The following is a 12,251-nucleotide window of genomic DNA, read 5'->3' on the forward strand; positions in this document are numbered from 1 at the left end:
CCGTACATTACAACAAGAGCATAGCAGGCGGCCGCGCGAGAGTGGCACGTAGCATACAACCCACATCACCCGTTGCGATCGTGAGAGGGTTGACGTGTGTTGTTTGCGCAACACGCGTGCGCGCTCTCGCGGCTCTCCTTTCTGTGTCCATACACAAAACCGCGAGCTGCGGTTTGTATCTTACAGTATAGTGTGTACACGACTCGAGCCTTTCTTTCATTACATTGTGTTCATTGTACGAAAACTTGCGCTCCCGCGGATGCCATCTCGCGACTGGGGGGCTAACTAACACCTTCGTGTCTAGGATCAGACATATGTACGTATCGAAAAAAGACTCGAGCTCATCACCATGAATTTCATTTCGCCACTTTATGAATCTAGTTTTTTCATCTCAAACATTCCACAATCGGTTTTGGTGACATATTTGTAATAGAATAATTTGTTGATTTCACTACAGGTAACAATTTTAAAAGGGCGCTTATCAACATCAATATACAACAGACAATTTTTATTCTTCTAGTTAGATTAGATTTAAAATTTCAGAAAGGTGAAAATTCCTAAGGTAATCAAATTCGTAGGAAAAATACCAATCAAATAAGATATGCTTTCTCTCGCTACTAAAAAACATCCAGCTCGTGAAGCAGGATTGCAAAACCAACAAATGCTTGAATTATTATTCATTGCAAATTTCACACCGCACTAAACCAGAAACAAGAAAATCATTGGCAATTGTATAACTAAAGTATTTTCAGCGTTGCACCTAAACCGCAAACCTCGACACAACAAAGCTGGCACTCGTCTAGGCAGTGACCTTGGTTTTCTTTCTCTTGTTTGAACTAGAAAACCCAATGAAAACCTACCTTTAAATGTTGTAAACGACGCTACGATATTTTTACTGCAAGTACAAACATGTTCAGCTGTTATCATTTAAGCGCAAAACAGCATAGAGAATAGTGAAATAAAGAAGATGGATCCTTCAAAGTAGTACGAAGACGACAGAGTATTGAACCCTTAACATGACCGTCAGTTTGTGTCGATTGCCTAATAGCGACTCCAAAGATCGATGAGAACCCCTCAAAATATGTTTGTTTTGTGTTTTATTCTAACAATGTTCATCAGAATATTAATTTTACCTGAGAATAAAATATGCTTTTTCCTTATTGAAACTCCCCTTACTAGAAATTGAGTATAACTGCCTTTCCAAGAAATAGGAAAGGAAAAAGAAAAAAAGGAATAATAAAACTAACGATTTATTGCCGTGTAAATTATATTCTCAAGATCATTTAAATTCTTGTTCACGAACTTATATTATGGAGAAACGTACCTAACTGAATCATAAGAGTAAGTTGTGATATGGGACAATTTAAACATATCTCTTTTGAGAAATATTTACATATTGCTCTGACATTTTTCTTTAACTTCTAAAGTGCACAAAATATGACCTTTGAAATTGTATTATTTGAAAAAGTCAGAATATGGTTTTTTTTAAGTTTTACAGTATTAAAAACTAATCTTTTAGAAATGAGCTGGAGTCTTCTTAACATTGTAATACACTCCATCAATGGATATCTATCCTACTTTCGTTAAAACTAGTTTGTCTGTAACGAGAAGGGTGATTTTCTCATTACATATACAGCATCTGTGACGAAATACGGCGTCAGCAAACGGGAGATTTTTTCTCTTGTTTGTCTAACAACGAAAAGAAAAGACAATTAGATTAAAATTTTCCAAAATCAAGTAAAATATATATTTCGCCAGGATGCCCCCCCCCCCCCATTTTAGCATCAGGCTAGAACCCTGTATGGTATAGTGCCTATGTTGGCCTTATTAGGGGGTACCACTATTACACGACTTACAAACACTGGAATGCGCATAAATTAACATCAGCATCTTTGCTTCGTTCCTGAGAATTATTAGAATACCAAAAATGGCCTAAGAACGGTGAAATACTTCAGTTTGAACGCAACAAAATTCTGAATCGAATGTACGTACTACCATTTGAGCCAATACGTTGAACGAAGATGACCGACACTACTTTAACCAACGGTTTCAAATTGGTAGGGTGATAATAGAAACAGGGTGAAAATAGTCTCAATACCCTATTTACCGCATGACAGACGCATTCATCGCTTTGTTATAGATTATTATTATGTTATAGATTTTCCTATGTAAAACAATCTCCTTCGTGTACAAAAAAACACTAGCACAGAAAAGAATTGCAACATTTTTAGCGCCATGTCATCTAACCAAATCGCAGAGTACCTTTGCCATGGAACACCCACTTATCCATAGTAAGAAACTATACATACTTTGGATAGTTCCAAACTACGGCAGCAAGCCGTTCGCAATTAACAAATCATAAATTAGCTTCCCAGCACGTTTATGGCTCGGGACCCAAGAATTAACACAATTTCAAACTGGCACCTTAAACTTTTATGGACCCGTAAACGTGGTGCAAGTTGGCGTTTGTTCGATACACGGTGTTTGGATGTATGTTTTTACGTTCCATATATCATTCGAGAAAATTGTTTGTCGGTTGTCAGCGGCAAACCGGATGTGTGAGCATGTAATACATATAAGAGTTGACCTTGTCAGGTGGACTCAGATGGCTCTCATTTCACTGATGAATTGGAATCCTCTCCAATGAACTAACCGGTAGAACGACATTCATCTTAGTTTGGTTTATACTCCTCAATACTCGTATTTGATACTACGTCTCTTTTTCAACTACTACGCAGAATGCCGTCTCCTGAGTCATGTACTCACATGATATCCTTGGCACCATGGCCAAAAATAATTTAATTAAAAAGAAATTCTTTTGTATGTTTACTTCACAACACTATCTGTGACCGGAATAGGCTTCCATTTCCTCGAATTTGAAACAAGTCTCCAAAACATAACTAAACCCAAGACACCGATAGGCTTTTATGGCCTCAAAGTGACGGTTATACGCTTATTTCTTTCCACGGAATTATTCGCCACTGCGGCTCGTTACGAAACCAACGTATCGTTTTACGTTTGCTGACTGATTGTTATTGGGATGGGACGTGAAAAAAAACTGCCCAGGTCAGCCTGATGCAAGGTGACTGTTGTGGTGTCACAACTAAATAAGTGCAGTATCATGGTGGTAAAGTCAGTTTTGATGTTGTGACCTCGCAAAGTCATGCAAAGATCAAATTAGGAAACCAGTACGTTGTTGGCACTACCCGATGTTGTTTGCTATTTTTTACGCGTCACTTCAGAAAACCGCACAAAAGGCGTTCCCGGGCTTTCTGTATGATTATAATCTTGAAATTCAAGTTTCACAAAGAATGACACCACAAATAAGGATGATGGTAAAACACAGAAAGCACAAAAACCTTGCAATCAGCAGTTCCGAGCTCGCTAAACTGTACGCTAAATTGGGATTTTGTGCGCGTTCAAGTCGCTTCTCGCGCAATGCCATTTCAGTTGCTTTTGTTGGCGTTGTTTTTGAGTCTGGCCTTTTGATGCCATGCCGCGCTACGAGGTTTAGAGATTCACTCTTGTCCAGACTACTAAAATGGCGGCCCGGTTATACCATTGGATTGAATTAACGACAACCATAACGACGAAGAGTGCAGGCAAAGACCAGAAATACCAGCAACGGCATAAAAAAAAGTTACTCGTGTTTCTAGAGAGAGAGAAAGGAAACATGGAAAAACTTGTACTGGACGTCGGGAATACAAATTTCTTAAAAAATAAAAGAAGAGACCTGATACGTGGAAGAATGGAATGAATATATAAATATATTCAAAAGACATAAATTTTGATGATTACCATCAATTGCGCGAATGAAAGAATGGTACAGACACGTGGTATCAAAAAGACATCAGAAGAAGTACTTGTTTAGCCCAACTTGGTAGATAAATAATTGTGTTTTGAATTTTTGGGATGTTCTTCTCTAAGATATGTAACGACAAAAGCCAACATTTCTTGGATTTCCACTAACTACAACCGATTGCTTTTAGTACGAATGATACAGTGAAGGAGAATAGAGAACCTGTAATTAAAATGACAAGGGAAGAGCACTGAGGGCAATCAAGTAAAGAGTATAATCCTCTAGATGCGCTTCTGTACAGTCAAACGAGTAACATTAAATTGTATAGTCTTGTGGCGTTATCAAATAAAAAAGTGTATCTTTCTCATATTTACCGTAAGCCGCACTGGCCAGAATGCTGTTTCGTCCGAGTATATTTGGTATATTCTGAAATTAAAAAGGAAGCAATACACATCATTTACAAATAGTATTAACCATTTACATATAAATAAACAGATTAATAGAGCAGTAACCATCAGACAAAATGGCGGCCCTACCACTCTTTACGATGGGACATTCACGTAACGGATATTATATTTTCTCTCTTTCAAGTAGCTTCAATTCTAAAATAGTTTTTCAAGTTTGTCAAAAGTGGTCATATTTTTCATTTCCAAAGATACGACAACAGATCCCGTACGCCTGTTTATTTTCAGCGTCGCCATTATACTTTGGTGTGTACCTCGGGCGTGTTGTTTGCTGGCTGTTCTCTTCCACCTCTTGTCCCCCAACAGATTCTACATGCTTTATTAAATATTTTAAAATTCTCGACATGTTGCTCTCCACAGCACCATAAAGAAGAAGTGTTCAGGTTCCACGACGACCAAAATCAAACATCAGCATCAGGCACATCACAGCCGAAAGCTATCCAAGCTGACGACTTGCCAAGGCAAAAAGCAAAGGCATTGTAAGGTCATAAATTAAAGCCAGCGACATTCGTGCGTCGCTGCTCGCTTGATATATCACCGGTACTCAAGCTAGTCTGTGTTTTTCTATCCTCTTGAAACATGTCTAAACTACGTGTATTTCTGTAGAGCCGGCACGGAAATACTGTCCTTCGGCGCGAGCAAATCTGGTTTGTCAAGAAATATGGTGAAATCAGATACATGGTGAGTAGCTTGTTTCGGTGAGCTGCAGAAATTCCAACGTAGAACGAAATCGTAAGCCCAAATTGAATACCAGGACAAAGGCAAAAAAATGCGCATCACAAACTTTGCATGTTTCGCCATCGAATGTAATATATTTTCTCGACAATGTTGCACGGCCATATCTTTCTCGCTACTTATTCCCAATTCAAACTGTCACGCCGCGTCGGGTTGATTTTATTACCAGGGCACAGTTTGTTACACTTTTTTGCACTCTCTGTTAAGTCGGCTCGGTTCCATCGTTGCCTTCGTCGTAATAATAACGGTATTAACAATCAATGCATCGCCATGCACCAACCGACGGAACTCTGTGGGATGGTGGTCCGGAGAACCATAAAAAACTTTAATTGATTCATTAGCATCTGCTTTTTTCCGGCGAAGTCCTACTGGAAAGCGTCCCGCCATCTTTATCATTATCGAATAGAAGTTCGTGTTTTTCCATTCCCTCCAGAAAAGTCTCATGTCAGTCTGAACACTGATTGACCAAATGTACCGGCAAAGTTGGATATAACTAGCTACTGCGCAAGACCAGCTCCAGGATCGGTTTATGGCTACCCCAATCCAACCCAGTTGGAAGGCATGCGTTGGTAGGTTCACTCACCTTTCGTATGATCAAATCACTCACTCTGAGCGATGGGTAGTGGTTGTCATTACTTTCTGCAAAGGAGAAAAATACTCATTAGAAAAGGGAGGCTTCATAAAATTAATCATAATTGAACTGAGTACAATTGTTGGCAACTAACTGGCTATAAAAACTACTTTAATGTTGATTAATCAAGATAGACAAAATAGTTCAGTATTCAACCATCCTTGTTTGATTGCAATGTGCTTGAAATTTGTAATCGGTTCAATCTAATTATTTAAATTAAAGGGATACGTATAGTAAGGATTCACGTTTGTGTAGTTTTCCAAGAAGTAAGAAAGGTGGAATTAACAGACATAGGGAACTTTTAAGTTGGTTTGAAATCGTACTAGATGTTTTTTTTTTTTTGAAGAAATTCTCGACAGTCCGCCATGAAAATACTTCCTTCTTTACGGTAATATACTCCTCAAAATATCATAAAATAAGGTCTTCAGAGTTACTAATTTCGTTGTTGATTTGTCTGCCATTGATAAAACAACAATATTAACTTACAGCCCAGCTTAAAGATTATCATTATTCGCCAAGTTTCTAGGAAAAGATCTTCACGAATAACTTCAAAATATTAAACAGCTACATGTCCCAGAAGAAGTTTACCGGACACCTTAGATTTAAGTAACGAAAAACAAGTGTTCTCAAATATTCCATCAACCAACGATAAATTTTCTTTGCATAGCGAATTCCATAGGAATTTTCTATATGTATTGTCAATATACCAATATTAGTACTTTCAGGACTTGAAATCAATTAAAATGGTAAAATGTTTAAACTATTTAGAGTTTGTTAACTTTTTGTAGATTACACGGTGATACAGTGATTTTGAACTTTTTAGAGGATAGTATAGTATAGCAAATGCGAATTTTATATCGTATACACACAAGATCTTGAAGATTTTGCTTTCTGGAACCTTCGGAAAAACAAAATTTAATTTTGTAACATTTTTGGATAAAAGAGAACTAGATCTTTCGGTATGCTGTCATATACAGTTTTGTAAGAAATATTGTGCGATTCTGCGACAACAATATAAAAATTGTCATTTTTGCGACTTTTTCATGTAATCTTCTCATTAAAAGTACTTTCATGAAAAGTAACAAAAGTTATTCTGATACAAAGACTCTCTTGTGCATTTGAAATGTCAAACATTATCGATTTTTAACCGCCTATTGATTGGATTTTACTTAGCACTCTTTCCTGAAAAGTTACAGCATTTACTATTTTGCAATATTGACAGACCCCTTCTTGCATTAAAATTTCCAAAACTGCATTTTGATTTAAAATTCTTTCTTGAAAAGTTGAAGAATTCAATATTAATTCCTCAAAAGGGCTAAAGAGATTTTTGTAAACAAACTTGTTTCACTCATTACTCCGATGTGGAATTTCATGAAAAATTCAGGTTATTCCAAATATTTACCCTTCATAGAACCAATTGTTGAAATTATTGAAAATTAAGAAAAATTAGCAAAACAAAAGTTTGTTTACAAATCTTATGAGCCTCTTTGAAAAGTTAATATGGAATATGCTATTTATGTAAACATACTTTGTTTTTCCAAAAATGATCTAGACTGTCTTTTGAAATGGGCCAAACCTTTTTACCAATTTTTTTTCAAATGGCTGTAGTCTAAAAATGACAAATCCTATAAAAAAATTGTAGGAGTGGTTTTCACAAAATTAGTCAAATTTTTAAATAAAAATATTGAAAAAATTCTTCATTTAAAGTCGATTTACAAAAAAAAACCATTTTTGATTTGGATGAAATTTTGTTGCAATATAGGTAATTATGCTCCCTACCTACAGTCAAAAATACAAGTTGGGCACTTTCAAGGATAAAAAGTTATTTGAAAAGAACTTTTCCTTGTCCAAACTGAATTTTTTTTAATGTATTTTTATCGAAAACTGAACCAATGAAAGTCATAATCATCTCAGAATCCATTTTCCCAGCTGCTAGTTGCCTGATACATGCAAAAAGTATCAGTAACAAATTTGGTATATATTCATAACAAACTTGAATGAAGACTGGAAGATTGGAAGATCGGAAGACTGGAAGATTGGAATACTAAAAGACTGGAAGACTGGAAGACTGCAAGACTGCAAGAATAGAAGCCTGGAACACAAGAAGACTGAAAGACTTGAAGACTGCAGTGCATTTGTTCCGCTCAAAACTGATAAATTTTATGAAACAATTGGCAAACTTTTCTAAAATTTATTTTATGTCTGATGGAGCAGCAACAAAATACAAAAATTAGAAAAACTTTACAAGCTTGTGTAGATTCCAGTCAAAGTATGACTTAAGCGCAGAATGGCATTTTGTCGCAGCATCCCATAGAAACGGACCGTGTGATGCTATTTGTGGCACTCTCAAGCGAATAACAAAAAGAGCCAGTCTTGCTCGCGACTATGGAAATACCATTACAAGTCCCCGAGAGTTATATAACTGGGCAGTTGTTCTGATAAAAATATCACAAAATTAATTTCCTGCTATATATTCACTGAACGGTACAACAAAATATCAGAAGAACTCTAAGAGCTGTATTATAACGCCAAAACAATATCTGGAACTCAAAAATTCTACGGTTTTGTGCCTATTCCTGGGGGCAAAATAGAGACGAAAAGGTATTCTAATTCAGAAGATGAACCAAAAATATTTTCCTTGTATAGAAATATTACAAAATAGAATGCATGAAGACAGTTTTAAGACAAATGTAATATATAAAAATAAATAAATAATTATGTAAAATTCAATACATAATGTTATGGTGCTTATTCTTTCTCTGATTCTTCTTCAGCACTAGAAATAAATTGATTATTTGCGGAGTTATGGCTTTTTCCCCGCAACCCATTTTTATTTAAGAGGTTTGCGGTGATCACGATTGGAGACCAATAGATCATCTAAAATCCCAAAACTCAAAAAATTCCATTAGTATATAAGTATTCCTCGTACCTTAACTATTAGTTGAATAAATAATATTTTTTTCCTGCATTCGAGAACGTTTTTAGTAAAAAATCGCTGTTTTAAGCTCTCAAAGTTGTATTCAAAAATTCTTATCCATGAAACAAAAATTTATGAATCAAAAAAGGAATCGTTAAAGTATGAGAAAAATTAATTACGATCAATTGAAAAAAAAGTTAAGAAAATTGATTGAGTAATTTTTCGGCAATCGTGATCACGGAAAAACCATTTTTAGTAAAACGACATTAACCGACATAATCGAGTTTCAAATTTCAAATTACCACTGCTCTTGGTAGACGAAGCGCGCTTGGAAGCGCTGTAACTTTCGATCTATTTCTCGGATCTTTATAAAAAAAATTGGAAAATATTCAAATAAAGTAATAAAAAAATTTCGATTTCATGAAAAATGAAAAAGTAGTTAACCCCTTAATAAAAATATCATTGGTTTAGTTTTCTATAAAAATACACTGAAGAAAAAAAATCAGTTTGGACAAGCAAAAGTTTTTTCCAAATAACTTTTTTTTTCTTAAAAATGCCCATCTTGAATTTTTGACGGTAGGTAGGGAACATAATTATCTATCTTGGAACAAAATTTCATCCAAATCAAAAATGAGTTTTTTTTGTAAATCGACTTTAAATTTTTAAAATCGATTTTTTCAGTGTAGGAGTGAATGAAGAATTTATTAAATTATTTTATTCGAAAATTTGACTAATTTTGTGAAAACCACTCCTACAACATTTTTTGTAGGATTTGTCATTTTTAGATTATAGCTATTTGAAAAAAATTGGCAAAAAAGTTTGGCCCTTTTCAAAAGACAGTCCAGATCATTTTTGGAAAAACAAAGTATGCAAAGTGGCTTTTTGTGACAAAGTCTTCATGTGCAGAAAGTTTCATTACAATCTGAGAGGGTGCTGCCAACTTTGAATACGATTTGGCGCGAAATTCGTCGTATTTTAAAAAGTGTGATGTCCTCTAGTTTGTCTAAAAATGTTCTCCTGCCAGCGCATTTGAATCGTCGAAATTTATAATAAACAATTGAAACCGCCTTTTATCTTGTTCCTATTCTCCTTTTCCGTCTCCTAGGTCTAAAGCGAATCGATCGATTTTTGTTCTATTCTAGTCGATATTGGTAGTTGTTTTTATGTACACTAGTAAAATATGCTAGAGTAGTGAGAATATGTTTAGGTTCCATAGAAACAATTTTCCTTTATTGGATACTTGAGAGTGATTTGCCTCTGCTCTCAGAGAACCCCAATCCTCCAAACGAAGCCATTTGTTATTTCCATGAACCAAAGTAACTGGTCGAGGGTAACAATCAATACTCGCAGGTGCTAATTCTGCACTCCTTCCTGGAATCCCTGGAACCAACCAATATATCCAACGTTGACATTTAGCAGGAGCCACATGTATCTCCACCCAAGCGAAGTTATCAATTCACTTCTAAGTAGGAACACTCATCCACAATCAACATTCTTAGAAAAAATGAAAATTACATTTGACGTAAACAACGTAACGACGTATTATTCCATCCGATATTAGGATTTTACATGCTATGATATGTAAAATTAAATATTGTGACTCTTATGATGTAAAACTTAGGCTGAATGACCTAAGAAAAGCCGAACAACTCACATTTTTACATGTAATTACTTGTAAATTTGTGTAAATTGGGACGCTCCCTATATGTACATCTGGCAAGACGTAAAGTTACACGACTTTTTTTGCTGTGCAGTCATTAACACATCCGTACCAACGAGAATGTATCATGCCAGACGAAGGCCAAGTGTCCAGCACCAACTCGCCCCATCTCAGTAAAAAATATACTTGTGCCTGTCCCTAACTCTTTGAAAGCCCCATTTAATCAGAAATCACTTATTGGTTGATAACAAGAAACATCAGACGCTATCCTACTCAGACCAAACAATACGTATTTTCCATGCATATTAAAATCTCCGCTATCAGTTCCTAGCTTATCAAACTGAACAAGCGAAATTAATATACTTGGTGCAGTGGCTTATCAGTTTAGCACTACCCGGAATGAACTTGGCCGTATACCCATTGCTCTATTGCCGATGCGATGTGATGTCCGAACCGGAATATTATTTGATGATATCTAAAAAGCACACAATCCTATGAAAACTAGGACTGTCAGGTGATCAAGTGTCACATCTCATTCATAGTCATACGTATGAAGTATGCTTATTACGTGATGTGATGGACGGAAAAGTAGATAACTCCCCACACACTTTGGCGAACCCTTTGTTCATTTAAAATATCAATACAACTGCATATAACTCAAGTACAGATAAAAGACATTTAGGCTGGAACAACATGTGTTGGAAAACTTTTGTGAACCTTCAAATTGATAAACGTTGGAAGTCCCAGTTGCACTCCAACTGCATTGCGTCGCCACCAAGCGCATTTCAGCCATCCTCGTTATTCGAAATTTCAGTTACGGATGTTTAATTACATTTCGAATCAACTCAAAGCATCCAATATCTGTGGCTTGAATTGTAATTAAAGACATTTTCCTGAGATGTTAAAAAATACCATTTTGATACATTGGCAAATCTCCTTGTGCATTTAAAATATTGAGAACTAGAACTATTGATTTTAAGCTGGCAGTGAATTACTTTTTAACTAAAATTTGTTTCCAAAAACATCTTTACTTTAGCACATTGGGCATTGAAAATGTCCAACATTATTGATTTTCAACTACCATAATATGAATTTAGATTAAAAACTCTTTTCCTAAAATTTGAAAAATACGCGATTTTGATACATGCATTATGATCCTGTATGCATCTAAAGTATCCAATCCAATTTATTTTTAGCTGCCCATTACAAAAAAATATTTTCGTGGTTTCTCAAAACACGTAGATTTTCTTTGCATGGTTTCTTTTTGCACGGTTTCTCGAAATAACACGGATTTTTTTTGCATGGTCTTATGAAAAGGTGAAAAACGGTTCAAATTTACATCATTGCCGTTGGAGATATCAACTAGTGTAACATGCAACAAGTCATTGCGGCAATATATCTGTGTAATGGTACAATACCCGATCAGAATGAAATAACAAGATTATAACAGAACACAATTTTTGTAACATATTGTGTTATAAATTAGGTCTCGTTAGTAGTTAAAATAACAGAAATTTATAACAAGTAACAATGCGAGATATAGTTTTGAAATATTTCTGTTATGTGTTTCTGATCGGATCGGATATGAGAAAAGGAAACAATTGGAATTCTAAGAGATTTCGTGTCCTCCAATGCATGATTATTAAAGACTTTGTTATCATGCATTTCTCAATTTCAAATATTTCATGAAAAATACATGCCTAAACATGGAAAAAAACTTCTTTTAAATTTCCACTTTAACTGGTATTATACCGTAACAACAATCCACCCTAATCTTGTACGGAGTATTTCGGTATTAAATGCCAAATTACCTACGATCTCATCCTACGGTCGATTACAAACAATGGCACGAACTTTCTATCACATGTGCTGTACCAATCCCTCAAAATCAAACAAGACCCTCTACAACACACACAAAACAAACATTTTCCGCGTCGACTTTCGGTCACGAATCAGTTTTCCAACTTTGATCAAAAAGGGACAATCCCTCCCAGCTACAACGAACGAAAGAAATGACTTGCACTCGTTGCCATAACGCTGCAGCA

The 12,251-nt window shown here is 35.5% G+C and overlaps 1 protein-coding gene across 3 annotated transcripts in view; it reads right to left on the reverse strand.

The window, feature by feature from the left end:
• Positions 1-12,251, reverse strand: part of LOC131676514 (homeobox protein abdominal-B-like) — a 44,898-nt gene that overhangs the window by 14,685 nt on the left and 17,962 nt on the right. For all 3 annotated transcript variants that reach the window (XM_058955591.1, XM_058955590.1, XM_058955589.1), the window contains 2 exons: positions 5,582-5,637; positions 4,174-4,225 (listed from right to left, as the gene is read on the reverse strand). In XM_058955591.1, the coding sequence (XP_058811574.1) occupies positions 4,174-4,225; positions 5,582-5,637 (108 nt within the window). The remainder of the gene's footprint in view (positions 1-4,173; positions 4,226-5,581; positions 5,638-12,251) is intronic.

Source organism: Topomyia yanbarensis, chromosome 1 (genome assembly GCF_030247195.1).
Source record: "Topomyia yanbarensis strain Yona2022 chromosome 1, ASM3024719v1, whole genome shotgun sequence".
NCBI lineage: Eukaryota > Metazoa > Arthropoda > Insecta > Diptera > Culicidae > Topomyia > Topomyia yanbarensis.